The 19,126-nt window shown below is 40.3% G+C and overlaps 1 protein-coding gene across 1 annotated transcript in view; it reads left to right on the forward strand.

Moving 5' to 3' along the window:
* The window catches only part of si:dkey-11f4.7 (piezo-type mechanosensitive ion channel component 2), a 278,704-nt gene that overhangs the window by 168,949 nt on the left and 90,629 nt on the right, over positions 1-19,126 (forward strand). Inside the window, exons 22-32 of the mRNA XM_060932701.1 lie at positions 5,366-5,542; positions 5,732-5,878; positions 6,706-6,906; positions 7,009-7,213; positions 8,056-8,157; positions 8,280-8,445; positions 9,434-9,677; positions 14,529-14,625; positions 15,250-15,409; positions 15,620-15,709; positions 17,783-17,883. Of these exons, the coding sequence (XP_060788684.1) occupies positions 5,366-5,542; positions 5,732-5,878; positions 6,706-6,906; positions 7,009-7,213; positions 8,056-8,157; positions 8,280-8,445; positions 9,434-9,677; positions 14,529-14,625; positions 15,250-15,409; positions 15,620-15,709; positions 17,783-17,883 (1,690 nt within the window). The remainder of the gene's footprint in view (positions 1-5,365; positions 5,543-5,731; positions 5,879-6,705; positions 6,907-7,008; positions 7,214-8,055; positions 8,158-8,279; positions 8,446-9,433; positions 9,678-14,528; positions 14,626-15,249; positions 15,410-15,619; positions 15,710-17,782; positions 17,884-19,126) is intronic.

Consider the following 19,126-nt stretch of genomic DNA (forward strand, 5'->3'; position numbering starts at 1 on the left):
AATGACAAGGAAATTATATAGAAATGGATCCAATATTACTAATAGCATTTTGATTTCAATCACCAGGATGCATACAATTTGATCCTCATAGAAAGAAGTTTACTTGGAGAGTTAAAAATCTTTTAAGCAGGCCTTCAAAGAGTGATGGCTCTGACTGGAAGGAGGCCAGTATCCCTTCCTAATACAACCATAATTAAAAAAAAGGGACACTGTGTAAAACATCAATAAAAACAGAATGTAAAGATTTGCAATTCATGGAAACCCTATTGAAAATAGTATGAAGACAATATATCAAATGTTGAAACTGAGAAATTTTATTTATTTATTTATTTATTTATTTATTTATTTATTTATTTATTTGTTTTAAATATATGATCATTTTGAATTTGATGTCAGCAACATGTTTCAGAAAAGTTAGGACGGGCAACATAAGACTGAAAAAGTTGTATAATGCTACAAAAAAACTAATTTGGTTAATTGGTATCAATTTTTTATTTAATTAATAAGGTTTAAAAAATAAACAAAATAAATCATTATGTGGGATTGAGCTGAAGAGTTTATATTCATAAATTTATAAATTGTATAAATTGTTTATATTTATAAATTGTAGAAATTTATATTTAATAGTAGGTCCTAGCTTTTGCTTGTGACATGAATGCAGTGAAAAGCAAGCTGGGCGAGTCCTGTTGGACTTTAACAGGGCACTGGAACTTCGTGCATCAACATAATAACATACTGTATTCCCGGACTGCATTGTAGACTACATGTAAAGGGTGTTTGCCATCCTTTTATGTTTATGGCATCGTTAACATGCATGTTCACAAGCCAAAATGATAAGATGCTGCAGCAGGCTTACTGCATACACACACATGTCGGCTGTTTGGCTACTGATCGTATTCATTAATAGGGTATCCCTGTACTTACTATATCCTGCGCATGTACATGGTACATATGCTGTTTTGGGGGTGAGCCTCACTTTGATTTTTATGACAGCAGCTGGATAGGTCTGTGAAAGATGTTGATTTTTGCAACGGTTCTGAAAAAAATCTGCTTGAAATCCCCTGAGTCTTGAGAACTAAGACTTATTATAGGACTTCTTCACATGCAACTCACACAATCATTGTATAGTTATCTCAGTCTATTAGACTCAGGAGCTCAGATTGCAGTTACTGACTTTGTATTATAGACATGCAACTCTTGCAGTCTTTGTTTATAGTTATCTCGGTATTAAGCGCTGTCTTAAGTGGCCATTTACATTACCTCAGTTTACCTGGGTATATTCACAGTGTCTTGCAAAAGTATTCATCCATCTTCGTGTTTGTCCTGTTTGTCGTGTTTGAGCACCATTTGATTTATACAACATGCCTACCACTTTAAATGTGCAAATTGTTGTTTTATTGTGACACAAACAATAATTAAGATGAAAAAACAGAAATCTGGAGTGTGCATAGGTATTCACCCCCTTTCATATGAAACTCCTAAATAAGAGCTGGTCCAACCAATTCACTTCATAAGTCACATAATTAGTTGAGTAAGATCCACCTGGGTGCAATCAAAGTGTCACATGATGTCTGTATAAATCAACCTGTTCTGGAAGGACCCTGACTCTGCAACACTACTAAGTAAGCAACATGAAAACCAAGGAGCACTCCAAACAGGTCAGAGACAAAGTTGTGAGGAAGCATAGATCAGGGTTGGGTTATAATAAATTTCCCAAACTTTGAATATCCCAGGGAGCACCATTAAACCCATTGAAGCAAAATGGAAAGAATATGTCACCACTACAAACCTGACAACAGAAGGCCACCCACCAAAATTCACAGACCGGGCAAGGAGGGCATTCATCAGAGATGCAAGAAAGACACCAAAGATAACACTAAAGGAACTACAGAGATCCACAGTGGAGATGGGAGTATCTGTCCATAGGACCACTTTAAGCCATACACTCCACAGAGTGGGGCTTTGTGGAAGAGTGGCCAGAAAAAGTTATTGCTTAAGAAAACACATTTGGAGTTTGCCCAACAGCATGTGGCAGACTCCTCAAACACGTGGAAGAAGATTCTCTGGTCAAATGAGACTAAAATTAATCTTTTTGGCCATCATGGGAAATGCCATGTGTGGTGCAAACCCAACACCCTGAGAACGCCATTCCTACAGTGAAGCATGGTGGTGGTGGCATTATCATACTGTGGGGATATTTTTCATCTGCAGGGACAGGAAAGCTGGTCAGGACTGAAGGAAAGATGGATGGCACTAAATACAGGACAATTCTGGAGGACAACGTGTTTGAGTTAGCCAGAGGTTTAAGACCGGGACAAAGGTTCATGTTCCAGCAGGACAATGACCCTAAACATACTGCTAAAACTACACTGGAATGGTTTAAAGGGAAACATTTAAATGTCTTGGAAAGGCCTAATCAAAGCCCGGACCTCAATCCAATTGAGAATATATGGCATAACTTGAAGATTGCTGTATACCAAAGTAATCCATCTAACTTGAAGGAGTTGGAGCCATTTTGCCTTGAGAAATGGGCAAAATTCCCAGTGGCTAGATGTGCTAAACTAATAGAGACATATCCCAAGAGACTTGCAGCTGTAATTGCAGCAAAAGTAAGTGACTTTGGGGGGTGAATAGAGTGAATAGCCACTCTAGATTTGTTTTTTCATTGTAATTATTGTTTGCGTCACAATAAAATGACAATTTTCACCTTTAAAGTGGTAGGCACGTTGTGTAAATCAAATGGTGCTAACCCCTGGAAAATCCATTTTAATTCCAGCTTGTAATGTGACAAAACAGGACAAACACGAAGGGGGATGAATACTTTTGCAAGACATTGTATGTACATTGAATGTCCTAAGCAGGAGCTCAGATTGCAGTTGCTGAAATAATAATAATTTATTGATATGTGTTTTGTGGTCAGTTTATTACACTGTAGCGTGTCCTGTGGTAATGCATTATATGACAATGCAATTTTCATAAATATTACCATATACAGTAGCAGTTGCAATTATGTTCTGTGTATATACCTGCAACTCTGACAATATCATTTTCAGTGACTAATAATTTTGAAAGTTCCTAGTTTTAAAACATTTTTGATGTAGTAATTTTCTTTAAGGGCAGCATGGTGGTGTCGTGGTTAGCACTGTTGCCTTACAGCAAGAAGGTCCTAGGTTTGAGCCCAGTGGCTAACAAGTGCCTTTCTTTGTGGAGTTTGCATGTTTTCCCTGTGTCTGTGTGGGTTTCCTCTGGGTGCTCCGGTTTCCCCCACAGTCCAAAGACATGCAGGTTAGGCTAATTGGTGGCTCTAAATTGACTGTAAGTGTGTGTGTGTGTGTGTGTGTGTGTGTGTGTGTGTGTGTGTTAGCCCTGCAATAACCTGGTGACTTGTCCAGGGTGTACGCCGTCTCTAGCCCATAGTCAGCTGGGATAGGCTCCAGCTTGCCTGCGACCCTGTACAGGATAAGTGGCTACAGATAATGGATGGATGATTTTCTTTAAGAGATTTCATTTACAACATGTCTCTGACAGCTCAAAATGCATCTCCGGGCATTTAAAAACTGCAGCGTTTCCATGGGCCTCTGGCAGCCCACGGACCCCTGGACTTACTGGGTTGATGCCCCCCTCCCATTTTCCTGGATCCGCCCCTGCCAGAGAAGCTGAGTCTCTGAGAAGTAAAGCTGGGGAGGGGTTCACCACTCTGTAAAAGACTGCATGGGCAAACAGTGCAACAATTTAAGAATAACATTCCTCAGTGTAAAATTGCACAGAATTTGGGATCACATCATTTATGGTACATAATATCATTAAAAGTTTCAGAGAATCTGAAGAAATCTCTATATGCAAAAGACAAGGCTGAAAACTGACATTGGATGCCTGTGATCTTCAGGCCCTCGGGCAACATTGCATTAAAAGTAGACATGTGTCTGGAGTGGAAATCACTGTATGGGCTCAGGAACACTTCAGAAAATCACTGTCTGTGAAAACAGTTCATTACTGCATCCACAAATGCAAATTAAAACCATATATAAACAATATCCATAAACAACATCACCTTCTGTGGGCCCAAGTTCTTTTACAATGGACTGAGACGAAGTGGAAAATTGTCCCAAGGTCTGATGAATCAAAAGTACAAATTCTTTTTAGAAATCATGGACACCACGTCCTCTGGGCTAAAGAGGAGCGGGACCATCCGGCTTGTTATCAGTGCACAGTTCAAAAGCCAGCATCTGTGATGGTATGAAGGTGCATTCATGCACACAACATGGGTAGCTTGTACATCTAGGAAGGCATTGCTAATGCTGAATGATATATACATGTTTCAGAGCAATATATTGCCATCCAGAGAAAATATTTTTTCAGGGAAGGCCTACCTTCTTTCAGGAAGACAACGCCAAACTGCTTTCTGCACATATTAAAACTGCATGGCTCCATAGTAAAAGAGTCCGGGGACTAAACTGGCCTGCCTGTAGTCCAGGGGTGGGTTTCCCAAAAGCCTCTTAACACTAAGAGCATCTTAACTAGGAGAGAGAGTGTTCACTGTGATGCTCACTCCACCATATAATGATGATCTTTATGCTACAATGCTTTTGGGAAACCCACTCCTGACCTGTCTCACACTGAAAACATTTGCCGTATTATGAAGCATAAGATATGACAAAGGAGACCCCGAACTATTGAGCAACTGAAATTATATATCAGGCAAGATTGGGACAACATTTCTCTTTCAAAATTATAGTAATTGGTCTCCTCAGTTCCCAAATGTTTACAGAGTGTTGTTAAAAATAGAGCTGATGTAACACAGTGGTAAAGATGCCCCGTCCCAAATTTTTGAAACGTGTTCCTGACATCAAATTCAAAATGAGCATTCCCCCCCCATTTGATATGTTGTCTTTCTACTATTTTCAATGAAATATAGGGTTTCCATGATTTGCAAATTATCGCATTCTCTTTTTATTTACAGTTTACACAACATCACAACTTTTTTTGGAATTGGGGTTGTACATAATATAATTAATAAAATGTTTTTTTTAAAAACATGTTGTGATAATTATATAAACAGTAAGTCCTAAATTTATTGGCCATTTTCAAATTCATAGACAGACAAATCCAATTCACCTTTATGTTTTTTGAATACCCTTTAATGCTATTACCTCTGTTTGGTCCTATCTGATTTGTTGACTATTTGGCTATCTCTCTGTCTTTGGATTCCTGCATGCCCTTCAATAAACCCTGGATCCTATCCCCTGGCTTTGATTGTTACATGTTGAACTGTTTAAAGCATTGCAAAAAAAAACCCAAAAACAAACAAAAAAAAAAAAACTATCCTATACCAAGCAACAATTGTGTTTCTCTCTTTGCTTTGTAGGTGTCTCTGATGAATTTTGTGTTCCTGGCATCATGGACATTTGCAGTCCCATATGCAAGACTGCGGCCATTGGCCTCCACTGCATCCTCTGTCTGGGCCTGTGTGATGGTTGTGTGTAAAATGATGTATCAGTTGAAATTCATCAAACCAACCGAGTTTTCTGTTAACTGCACCACTGTGAGTTCATTTAGTTGTTTTCGCTTTATAACTAAATTGACCTGCTCTTGGCTTTCTTCAAAACATACCAGTACTAGAGTATAACAAATAATGAAGAATACTCCAAAAGAAAGAATTCTATCTTTTAATGCTGTGCATTTTACATGACCTGATTTTGTATAATTAAATACAATGGCTGTTTCTTTTAAGGCTTTGCTGATTTCTAATCAGAGCTGGTACAGTGGGAATGTAGCACAGCTTTTGCAGAAGTCTGTTTTGTATATTAAACCTGTGGATCCATCTCTGTGGGTTGGCAGTCTGAGAAAATGTGAGGATGCCATTCTGCCTTGCCTACAGGTGTGCTGCTCAGCATTAACATACGGTATTTTAAAACACCAGAACAGTTCTTCAGTGTGTAGTAAATTAGAAATAAAGCTTACAAATCATTGCAGCTCTAGCTTAGGGTCCATGGTACTAGTCAAACATAGTAACTTGAAGCACCACTATGAAGCAAAACACAACCACTTATTTATAGCCATGAACAAATCAGAAATGGTTAAAGGTACAATTCAAAGGTAACTGTTGTCACTAAACTGAAGGAATGGCTGACTGAGGCTACTCCAAATAAAACTTGTGTTCCAGGTTTGAGAAAATTAGCCAACTACAGGTTATCTGTCAGAAGCACAAGTTCAAGACTGAGGCATACAGTAATCCTTTTATTGGAAAATGGAACAGTTGAGTTCCTGTATTGATGTACAAATGTGACTATAACTGTGGTTTCTTTTACGCACACCAAAGGGGGGAAAAGGACAAGTTACAGTACAGGGCAGTTTGAGAACTCACATACTAAGCACTATTCCACAGGTGGAATCAACTACCTATGTCATCATAAGCTATTCTCTTATGGAAATGTACCATAAAAAAAAAGAGAAATTGGATATACCATTAGCATAGAGTGGGTAAAGAGGATTGCCTTTTGAACAGTCACAGTTCACTGATGTTAGTTGCTTATCAGGTCCTTTATAAGCAGTAAAATTTATGTAAATGGACCTTTGTATATTTTACTTGAATCCCCTTGCCTTATTGATTCATGTATCAGCTTGTACTATGTATTCAGTACACCAGCATTTGAAATGTATGACCTTATGTCATGCTATTCTTATACTGTGTGAATGTGTCTGCAGAATCATTTATTAATACTGGGCCTCCTTGTGTTTGACGTGACTGTCCATCGGCACCAGGTCTACCATTATCTCCATTTAAACTTAAAACCTCCTCTCAAAGGCACTATTTTCAATAATGTAACATGGCAGCACCTGGATCATGGCATCCTGCCCTGCCTCAAATACTTCTGCAATTATTTCTTCTACAAGTTTGGCCTTGAGGTACAGCAAATCTTTGTGACTTTACAGTAAATCTGAATACTTCTAAAGGCATTGATATTGAAGCACTGTTTTGAATCTGTAACCTATGTGTTTCTATGCAAGATATCATTTGTAGTGGCAGTGAATGTGATTGGGCAGCGGATGGATTTCTTTGCCCTTCTGCACTCATTTGCACTGATCACAGTTTTGGGACGTCGTCGCAGGAAGGCTATTGGTGAAATTTGGCCCAGATACTGCTGCTTTACTGCCAGCCTAATGGTATTCCAGTATTTACTCTGTATTGGGGTGCCTCCTGCACTCTGTACTGGTATGTCACATAATATTTATTAAGAATCCACATTGTTTAATGCACAGAATGGTGGAATTACAGAGCAATGGTGCAACATATAAGTTTAAATAACATTTTTTAGGGGTGAAATAGTCAGCCCTACGATGACCTGGCGACTTGTCCAGGGTGTACCCTGCCTCTCACCTGTAGTCAGCTGGGATAGGCTCCAGCTTGCCTGCAACACTGAACAGGATAAGTGATTACAGATAATGGATGGATGGAGGGGTGAAATAGCACTGAAATCCCATAGTGTAATTATATATAATATAACTGAAAATCGGGCGGCACGGTGGTGTAGTGGTTAGCGCTGTCACCTCACAGCAAGAAGGTCTGGGTTCGAGCCCCGTGGCCGGCAAGGGCCTTTCTGTGCGGAGTTTGCATGTTCTCCCCGTGTCCGTGTGGGTTTCCTCCGGGTGCTCCAGTTTCCCTCACAGTCCAAAGACATGCAGGTTAGGTTAACTGGTGACTCTAAATTGACCGTAGGTGTGAATGTAAGTGTGAATGGTTGTCTGTATCTATGTGTCAGCCCTGTGATGACCTGGCGACTTGTCCAGGGTGTACCCCACCTTTTGCCCGTAGTCAGCTGGGATAGGCTCCAGCTTGCCTGCGACCCTGTAGAACAGGATAAAGCAGCTAGAGATAATGAGATGACATTTCCTCATCACAACATACAGTACCATCCTTAAGGAGACATGGGTAATCACTCAGTAATTATGTTGCAATAAAGACGAATTAACCTCAAAATACAGTAAATGTATAATGTGTAAAATTAGTTTTCTGCTCTCTAAAACATGCTGATAATAATTTATATTGTGCTGCAGATTATCCTTGGAGGAAAGGCTCTAAGGCTCTCAGCTCTAATCAGATAAAGTGGTTTTATTTGCCAGATTTTGCCATGCAACCTAACCCCAGTTTCATATTTTGTGAGTTTGTTCAATACACACAATGTACTGTATTAGTTTTCATACCAACATTGAATCTTATTATTATTATTCATAGACTTTCACACTGGTTATCATTATCTTTCTTTTCATTCTCTATGTAGATGACTTCTTGCTCTTGATGGTAGCCTCTCTCCAGTGGCAGGTGTTTGAAGAAGAGAATAAGGCCTCTGTGAGACTTGTGGCAGGGGATAATGTGGAGATCAGTAGAAACCTAGACCCTCGCTCTCTTAATCAGTACACAACAGTTGGCAATTTCCTGCACTGCCGGTGTGTATATGTTTGTCTGGCAAGGTGGATACTAGTGGAGCCTTGTGGTACTTGTGATATTGCTCCTATGCAGCTAATTCAAGAGATTCACATTTATTTTTGTATCAAAGACAATTACAGCAACTTCTTTATTGTGCTAGGTCATTCCTTTTCCAGAGCACAATGGTTTTAAACTGAGCTGCATTGATATTACTAACTGCTATGGTCTTGTGTTGCAATAATGTTTAAGATGCTCTTGACAATTTTTCTTGATAACTCTGAAGTGCATTTTTATTCACGAAAAAAGGGAAATGATTTTTAGCAGGCAGCAATTTAAGTAGGAATGCATAGCCCTTGCCAATATTGTTAAAATGATTTAATCACGGTCTCCTTCAAATTCAGTATTAACACAAGTTTTGACTGTCATTTCAAACTTGCTTTTAAAGTTTCTGCTCCTGGTTACATATAAAATGGCTTTTTACTGTTTAGCATAATGAATTGTTTTAGCCTCCAATGACTAGATTTCATAGGATCTGCTCCTGAGATCAGTAGTTAATGATTATGCAGGCCTTTGGGCCTCCAAGGGGTGTTATAATAAATTTCACTTGAGCTAATAAATTACTAGTGAGTAAAACACACACAAATTAAATCTGTATGAAACTCAAGGTGTTTGATAACACCTCATTTATAGCCCATAGGAAATACTTGAAATATATTGTGTGTCGTGACTGAAGGACCAGATTTGGTAATTTCATTATGTATAGAATAATTAATGCCAGTGGTTTAGGCTAATTTTATTACATAGTCAAGCTTTTGTAATGATACAAATCTCGAAGTGATAATTATGCATGAATTGGAAAATGGACACTAAAGATGTCCTATATGCTTCGTTGAAGATCTGTTATCACTACTCCTAAAATGAGTGGGTTTTTTAAATGTATGTCTCTGTTGATGTGTGTGTGTGTGTGTGTGTGTGTGTGTGTGTGTGTGTGTGTGTGTGTATTTTCAGGTCATATCTTGACATGGCAAAGGTTTTTATATTCAGTTACTTCTTCTGGTTGGTTTTATGCCTGGTTTTCATCACTGGCACCACACGTATCAACATATTCTGCCTGGGCTATCTGGTGGCCTGCTTCTATTTCATGCTTTTTGGGGACACAGTGCTGCTGCAGCCTGTATGCTACATACTCAGACTGTGGGACTGCCTCATTGCCTACACCTGTGTGGTGATTTGCCTGAAGAACTTCATATCTGTAAGTATACATGCATGTATTGTATAAATTCAATCATCAAAATGGTGGTGCAGTCGTTAGCACAGTTGCCTTAGGCAGCTGGGCCATAGAAGGTTCACGCTGCACGCTGCATGCTGCACGCTACACGCTACACGTTCACGTGAAGAACCGGACCCTGGGCCATTAAACTTCATGCTTGGATGTTCACGTGTTGCGTCTGTTCTACTTTGACCGAGTAACCAACAATATGGACTCTTCGGATGATGACAATTGCCTCATTCTGCTTTTACTGAGACAGAGGAAGAGAAAAAGGAACAGAATTTGGAGCCGAGAACACTTCCTTCTGAGAGAAACCCGTGGTGAATTTCACCGAACATTCTATAATCTGCTTGACAATCCCGATGAAGAACTATTTTTCAATTATACCATTCAATTATATTTTTTCTGAAGTTTTCCCCTGAAAGCATAGAGTTATCTCCCTAGACCCGTTCTGATTGGCTGGTGCGACGGTGACCGCATGCATTGACTGGAATTTCCATCTTCACGCCTAGAAAAAAGTGTGCATGTTCATTTCACGCTTCACGCGTGAAGTGTGCAGCGTGCAGCGTGCAACGTGAACGCTGTTCTATGGCCCAGAGCAAGTCATGCTACGTTTGTCCACTTTTCTTTACACGCGTGTAGCGTGTAGTGTGCAGCATGCAGCGTGCAGCGTGAACCTTCTATGGCCCAGCTGCCTTACAGCAAGAAGGTTCCGGGTTCAAACCTCACAGCCGACAGGGGCCTTTCTGTGTGGAGTTTGTGTGTTCTCCCCGTGTCTGTGTGGGTTTCCATCCACAGTTCAAAGACATGCAGATTAGGTAAAAATACTTAGTCACTGGGGTAGCAAAAGCCAGTGCAAACTTAGTGTTGGTCCCAAGTCCAGGTAGGATGGGGAGGGTTGCATCAGGAAGGGCATCTGGTGCAAAAGCCTAAGCTAAATCAAATATGCAGATTATAAATTTGGAAGGATGATCTGCTGTGGTGACCCCTAATAGGAGCAGCTGGAAAAAGAAGAACCATTAAAACGAGAAAAAAAAGAATGTTTGCTAACCACTGATGAAAAACAGAAAACTGTCTGTTGAAAATGCAGTTCAAAGTATTTTCAAAGCTGAAGTGTTACATGCTAAATTACTGAATTATGTGGTTGAATAAGTAATATAGTGCAGTGACACTGGACATTTGCCTATTCATATCATGTGCATATAATCACATAAAGTAATTAAGCATAATTGATAGCTGACATTGGTAAATTTGGTTACCTTCCCTATTCCAAAAAAGTTGGGATGTTGTGTGTCACAGACCAGCTCTTAGACTGTGGCAAAGATGGGAGACCAAATCTCATCTCATTATCTCTAGCTGCTTTATCCTGTTCTACAGGGTCGCAGGCAAGCTGGAGCCTATCTCAGTTGACTACGGGCGAAAGGTGGGGTACACCCTGGACAAGTCGCCAGGTCATCACAGGGCTGACACATAGACACAGACAACCATTCACACCTACGGTCAATTTAGAGTCACCAGTTAACCTAACCTGCATATCTTTGGACTGTGGGGGAAACCAGAGCACCCGGAGGAAACCCACGTGGACACGGGGAGAACATGCAAACTCCGCACAGAAAGGTCCTCGTCGGCCACGGGGCTCGAACCCGGACCTTCTTGCTGTGAGGCAACAGCGCTAACCACTACACCACCGTGCCGCAGGAGACCAAACGATAGTCTAAATTGTACACAAACATTTATTTACAAAACAAGCAAACAAAAACCCCAACAATAGAGGAGAACATATAAAAGTCAGTAACTAGTGGTGTGAGCATGTGTGGGTGTGTGTCAAGCAAACAAAACAAAGAAACGGAACAGAAGCTGAGGCTGTGATGGAGAGAGCATGAGAGCTTTTTTTTTTTTTAATCCTTCTTTGTTTTGTTTTTTGTTTTGTAGCACTTGAACAGATTCTGGAGGGAGGGTTTTGATATGCTTTTGATATGGTTTTGATACTGTTTTTACTGTTTTTTCTAATAAGTAAGCCAAGACTGTCAATGTACAACATTTTTAGTATTAATATAAGAACAATGTATTGTATATAAAAAATGTATTGTATGTATTTTTTACAAGCCCTGTGATGACCTGGCGACTTGTCCAGGGTGTACCCCGCCTTTCGCCTGTAGTCAGCTGGGATAGGCTCCAGCTTGCCTGCGACCCTTTAGAACAGGATAAAGTGGCTAGAGATAATGAGATGAGATGAGATGTATTTTTTACACTCATAAGTTTATTAATACTACTTACTCCTTGATTGGATAATTGAGAGCAATGCCTATTTTCATGGATATATATCCCCTCCCACCCTTTGTTCCTGTTAACACCTGACGAAGACCTACTACGGTCGAAATGTTGTGTTTCTATCAATAAACTCACTGAGAGCAGCAGCGACAGTGTGTGGGTATATTTTTTCTTTTTAATTGACAGAGTTTTTTTATAGAGACCACACTGGGCCCAGGTGTGTCTCATAATGAAAACGACCCTCCCACAACCCAGAACCTGCAAAGCAAAGCAGCAGAACAACAACACAGGGACACCTGTGTCCTTGTCCAGTGGGGATCGTCACACCCCCATCACCACCACCCTTAAAAAACAGGTGGCCAAAAAATGGGTGTAGGAATAGTGGCCAGCTACAACTACACAAAATTCAAATGAAATGATTTATTCAAAACTAATTCTTAACTACAGTAGTGAATTTACAAGCATTTAACATAATGTTGCTTTACACAGTCAAGAATAAATGCACCGCTTTTTTATTTTTTCCAAAAATACCCTGTAACAGTCCCTGATGTGGGTGGAGCACAGAAGCACAGCAGGCGGGAGTTGATGTTCATGCACACTATTTTTCATATTCTCTTTGCTTTTCAGCTGTACTCACACACAGTCATGCATGCAACACACATGTAATGGGTCGGGAGAGCCCCACTTCTCTGCTCTCCCCCTCCTTTTATGCTCCGCCATCCTTTTATGCTCCACACTGGCCATAATGCAACCTCAGCTTACCCAAACTTTCACAGCTACCTATCTGGTGAAACAATACATGTTAAACTCCCACAACACTGAACTCACCACAGCCCCAGCATAACCAAAAACATTACAGTGGCCCTGTCTCTCTTACTGCCTATCCAGAACTAGCTAAACTCTCCCCTTGTCTTCAGGTGCTTTTGTGGTGGGAATTTATGCACTTAAATCTGTAAGCCCAGTGGCACAACCAGCAATTGGTGACTCCACCAGCAGCTTCGGGTGTGCCCCCAAGACTACTGCTCCAATCACGTTAAACACCATACTACAAAAAAAAAACCAGCAACCTCCCAAGGGAAGTTGCTTTTCAGCCTACAGGGACAGAACAACAGCAACTTCCATGACTGCACACAGGACCAACAGAGCACAGTGCCACAACACAGAGCAACAATTTCCTCTCATTTCAGCCACTTACATTAACCAAAACAAAACTGCTGGCTTATTTACCATGCTCATGCATGTCTCTCATGACAACGCAAATGTGAACTCATTCACAAAACACCAACCTCAACAGGCTACAACCGCTCACTGACGTCACATAGACATACAGCCCATTTCATTCATACTATTGCCAACTCTGCCCATTAACATGATAAAATGATACAACATGAAGGATTAACATAATCCTTCAACATGATTGAAGAACATTACTACATAGTCTCGGGAACATGTTGGAAAACTTTTGTTGGTAATCCAAGTTTGTTGCTGCATCTACAAATGCAAAGCAAAATCCATATATCAACAACCTCCAGAAATGCTGCCGAATTCTCTGAGCCTGAGCTCATCCATGATGGACTGACACAAAGTGGAAAAGTGTGCTGTGGCCTGACAAGTCCACATTTCAAATTGTTTTTGAAAATCATAGACGTTGCATCTTCCGGGCTAAAGATGAAAAGGAACATCCAGATTGTGACCAGCATAAAGTTAAAAAGCTAGCATCTGTGATGGTATGGGGTTTGTTAGTGTCCATGGCATGGGTAACTTACGCAGTTGTCAAGGCAGCATTAATGCTGAAATTTACATACAGGTTTTGGAGCAAAAATGCTGCCAGCTAGATGATGTCTTTTTTCAGGGATGCCCCTTATTTCAGCAAGTCAATGCCAAGCCACATTCTGCACATGTTGCAATAGTGTGGCTTCATAGTAAAAGAGTGCAGGTGCCAAAGTGGCCTGCCTGCCTCCCATTGACAATCTATGGTGCATTATGAAGTGCAAATTATGACAATGGAGACCCCAGACTGTTGAGCAACTGAAGTCATATATCAAGCAAAAAGAACGTGAAGGAATTTCATTTTCAAAATTTCAACAATTAGTGTCTTCAGTTCCCTTACTAAGTCTTGTTAAAAGAAAAGGTGATGTAGCATGGTGTTAAACATGTCTGTTTTTATTTACAGATTACACAGAGTCCCAAATTTTTTGGAATCAGGGTTGTAGTTAAATACACTTACACTTTAGTTGTATTTAATAAGTGTCTGGTTGTTTTAATGTCATTAACTTTAAGTTGACACCTTAGTATGCATTATAATCTGTAGTCTGTCTTACATTACAGGTATTTAGCAGACAGGACCCTGACATACCCACAGTAGTGGGCAGCCCGGGGAGCAGTTAGGGGTTAGGTGCATTGAATGGCAATTCAGCCATTCCTGCTGGTCCAGGGAACTGGACCGGCAACCTTTTGGTCCCAAAGCTGCTTCTCTAACCTTTAGGCTATGGCTTCTTTGCTTTTATTGTCCACCCTGTTAATTCACTCATTTTTTTTGTGTCTGTGTGTCTGTCTGTCTAGCTGGGATCCTGCGCTTTTCTGGATAGTCTTTTAAAGAAAGCATGTTGGCTCATTCAAGCATTCAGTATGTTCTGTACTATTAAAGGCTATGATGTGCGTAAGTAAATATTAATCTTGTTCTTGTCTGCAAGTGTATAGTAAAGATAAATATGCAGATGATAATAAACCAACAGAGTTGTGTGTTTATATAGTATACTTTTATATGTAGTGGATGTAGCAAAGCTTGACAGCATAGTACACAATATAATGTGTATAAATTAGCAAGGTATTATGACCATATTTGTTCATAATTATAACTGTGCCATAAGTTATCATACCATTAGTTATTTGGTCTTTGTAAATTCTCAGGCCTCCCTTGCCTTATTAGATCTTATTATATGTTGACATAGTGTTCAGGACTGTATGAATCAGTCTTTCAATTTTAGCATTGGCTTTCTTAGTTTATGTAAAGTAGCAGTCTCAACACAGCTGATTTGGTATATTGTTTTTATTATTATTATTATTATTATTATTATTATTATTATTATCCTTAAAACATTTGTGATCTAAAGGCTTGTGCTTAAAAGTCCTTGAAGAATTTTAAATATAAAACAAAATATAAACCACAAAATTCCAATTTAAAAAGTTGTATATCTTTATTAAAAAATTTAACTTCTTAATGTTTTAAGTTAGGAGGAAAATGTCCATATATAATATATTCCATATGTGTTTATACATGTAGCTAAATCTAGTGATGACTGTGAGCTACCAGTGGGAGAGGCCGGTATTGTGTGGGATGCAGTTTGTTTTACTGTGCTACTGGCTCAAAGGAGAATATTTCTCAGTTACTACTTTTTGTACGTTGTATCTGACCTGAAGGCCTCTAAGATCCTTGCATCCAGGTAAGAAACTAACTGACATTGCCTTCTTAACTTTTATAGAAGCATGTAAAGGTAATACTATTTATTCTGTACATTTGACTTATAAAAGGCACAACATTTAGTTTAGTTAATACAGTATGCATGATTGTAAGAATGATGTCAGGTTGATTGCTGTATGTATCAAATATAATGGACTGTTCCAAAATAAAATGATCTGTTGTTTTCATAAAGGGGTGCAGAACTATTTGATGCCAAGGTAAAGAAACGTGTGGCAGCCAGACTGGAGTTGGAGAAGAAATCTGTGGAACTGCTGAAAAAACAGTATGTGTGTGTGTGTGTGTGTGTGTGTGTGTGTGTGTGTGTGCGCACACAGATGTATGTGCTGTTGTTTTACTTCCTGCCAAAGACGCACAAATTGTGTGTGATTTCGTGCTGTTGTATTACTTCCTGAAAAATCACACAAGTCCTCTGTGATTCCATTACAACCCAGTTTTTTAATGTTATACATGCAACATGTGTTACCTTCAGCATATAGGCTGCTTCAATCAACTACACTATATAGCCAAAGGCATGTAGACTCCTGACCATGACCTCCATACGTGGGCCTTCCCCGAATATGGAGGCACATGATTGTCTATAATGTCTGTAGCATTAAGATTTCCCTTCACTGGAAATAATTGGCCCAAACCTGTTCTAGCATGACAAAACCCCTGTGCATAAAGGGAGGTCCATATTAGACAGGGTTTGCCAAGGTTGGTTTGGAAGCACTCAAGTGGCCTGTAGAGAGCCCTGACCTCAACCCCACTGAACACATTTGGCTTGAACTGGAATGCCAACTGCATGCCAGGGCTCCTTCCCCAAATCAGCACCCAAACTCACCAAAGATCTTATGGGGGCAATGGACAAATCCCCTGAACAATTATCCAAAATATATTGGAAAGCCGGGTGGCACGGTGGTGTAGTGGTTAGTGCTGTCGCCTCACAGCAAGAAGGTCTGGGTTCGAGCCCTGTGGCCGGCGAGGGCCTTTCTGTGTGGAGTTTGCATGTTCTCCCCGTGTTCGCGTGGGTTTCCTCCGGGTGCTCCGTTTTCCCCCACAGTCCAAAGACATGCAGGTTAGGTTAACTGGTGACTCTAAATTGACCGTAGATGTGAGTGTGAATGGTTGTCTGTGTCTATGTGTCAGCCCTGTGATGACCTGGCGACTTGTCCAGGGTGTACCCCGCCTTTCGCCCGTAGTTAGCTGGGATAGGCTCCAGCTTGCCTGCGACCCTGTAGAAGGATAAAGCAGCTAGAGATGAGATGAGATATTGGAAAGCCTTCCCAGAAAAGTGGAAGCCATTGTAGCAGCTGGGGAGCAGTTGAGGTTTCACTTACAAACCTATTTTTTAGTTGTTCTACTGTATGTACTTGTAAATGTCCCTGAGAGTGGGTGGAACACTGAAGCACAGGCAGACAGGTAATGGTGGTAAAATAGCTCTTTTTATTCTCTTTTAAGCTTTCAGTTGAACTCACTAGATGTAATAGCACATACACGCACGCACACACAACACACAAGAGCTCCACTCAGGAGAAAAACGCCACCTCTCCACTCACCCTCCTTATCAGTCCTCAGCCATCATTGCAAAAACACACACCCACACACACCATCAATTAACCATAGATGTGATCAATTTGCCACTCACCTTCCCTGGCCTCACCCTCATTCACAAACCGATACTTGACCACACCCCCACTGCCACATACCCCCACCGCCCAACTCAGGCTGAGGAGCCATCCGGCCTGCAGCCAACTCCCCCCCCCCAATGGGAAGGAAGTTCTGCCACCACCATCTGTGCCCCTGGCCTGTGGACCACCTCAAACTTGAAAACCTGGAGGGCTAGATACCAACAGGTGATCCACGCATTGGCATCCTTCATGCAGTGAAGCCACTGGAGCGGGGCGTGATCCAAACAGAGGGTGAACGAGTGCCCCAGCAGGTAATATCAGAGGGTGAGGACTGCCCATTTAATGGCCAGTCACCCCTTCTTGATGGTGCTGTACTTACTCTCTCGCATTGTGAGCTTTCAACTGATGTACAGCACTGGGTGCTCCTCCCCCTCCACCACCTGGGACAGAATGGTCCTCTGTCTGATGTATCCATCTGCAAAATAAAAGGGATGAAGACTCCACTCAGGAAACGAATGCCACCTCTCCGCTCTCTCCTTCCTTATCAGTCCTCAGCCATCACTGCAAAAGCACACACACACACACAAAAACAACATCAATTAACCACAGGTGTGATCAATTTACCACTCACTTTCCCTGGCCTTGCCCTCCATTCACAAGCCGATGCTTCACCATGCCCCCGCTGCCACAGTGCTACAATTGTGTGTCTGGTGTTTTTTTCATTCTAGGATGGAGAAAATCAAGTCAAAACAAAAGAGTCAACCAGAACTGGCAGCCACAACACTAGACACAAAAGGGCCTGGACAAAAAAGTGATGCCGAGCAAAAAGGTAATCAGACGTATGTGTCTGTGTACTAACAACTTGAAATAGAATACTTAATGCTTGGACATTTTCTTGTCTAGTAACTGATTCCTTGGGGTTTTCATGTTATTGTTGCCTTGCTGGGTATAAATAATCATCATGACTGTGGCCCCACATGAGTTGCCTATAATAGTTTCCAGCTATGTCATGTTCATCCTCTTTCCCTTTCTCGTTTTGTTGAAGAGATGAGGGAATTCAAAGAAGCTAAATTTATATAGTTAATTCAGTTTATTTGTATTGTGCTTTTAACAACAGACATTGTTGCAAAGCAGCTTTACAAAAAAAACCCCAAAGACTTTAAACATATGAGCTAATTTTATCCCTAATAAAAGTTATTTATCCTGAATGAGCAAGCCTGAGGCAATGGTGGCAAGGAAAAACTCCCTCAGATGATGAGGATGAAACCTTGAGAGGAACCAAACTCAGAAGGGAACCCATTCTCATTTGGGTGATAACAGATAGATTGATTATAAATAACTTGCTTCTATAACTATGTCCTCTGTAGTCACAAAGTATGATTGTGTAACCAGGAAATTCATTATAGTTTTAGCATGAAGTCTATTTTGTTGAAGTTATCAACTGTTCATTGATGGAGACTTGAGTGCAAAACTGTTCATGATAACTGCAGTTCTAAAGTTATCATGGCAGTTGTAGTCCTCAGGCATTATAGCAAAATTGTAAGTGTCTAGAGCAGGGGTATTCAATTAAAAGTCACCAAGGTCCGGTTATTAAATTTTGCCCAAGTAAAAGGTCCGAGCCAAAGTCCCGCATGTCCACATTTTCAAAAAGTAACAATATTTTTATTTTTAACTTCAAATGCAGGAAATAAGATGACATATTCCAGCCTATCTCTTTTATCATAAATAAAAGTAGTCCCATGCAGTCAAATAGTTTAAGGCTTTTATTTCAAATCAACCAAAAGGGAAACCTCAGAATAAAATAAATAATAGTGCAAACTGAGTGTAACTCTTTTTCTCTATAATGCAAGAGTTCCATGCCTGAAGAATTGAAGGCCTCTTCAAGTAAAAAAATTAAACTCGGGAAACATTAACTAAAACGTGCAAAAAGGAGTGTTGACTTCATTTTTCATAGAACATTTTTCTTTGAACTGTCCTTCTTTCTTCTTGAATTGAAGGCTTCTTCAAGTAAAAAAGTAAACTCAGGTAAACTTAGGAAACATTAACTAAAAAGTGCAAAAAAGAGTGTTGAC

Source organism: Neoarius graeffei, chromosome 10, assembly GCF_027579695.1.
Source record: "Neoarius graeffei isolate fNeoGra1 chromosome 10, fNeoGra1.pri, whole genome shotgun sequence".
In the NCBI taxonomy this organism is placed as follows: domain Eukaryota; kingdom Metazoa; phylum Chordata; class Actinopteri; order Siluriformes; family Ariidae; genus Neoarius; species Neoarius graeffei.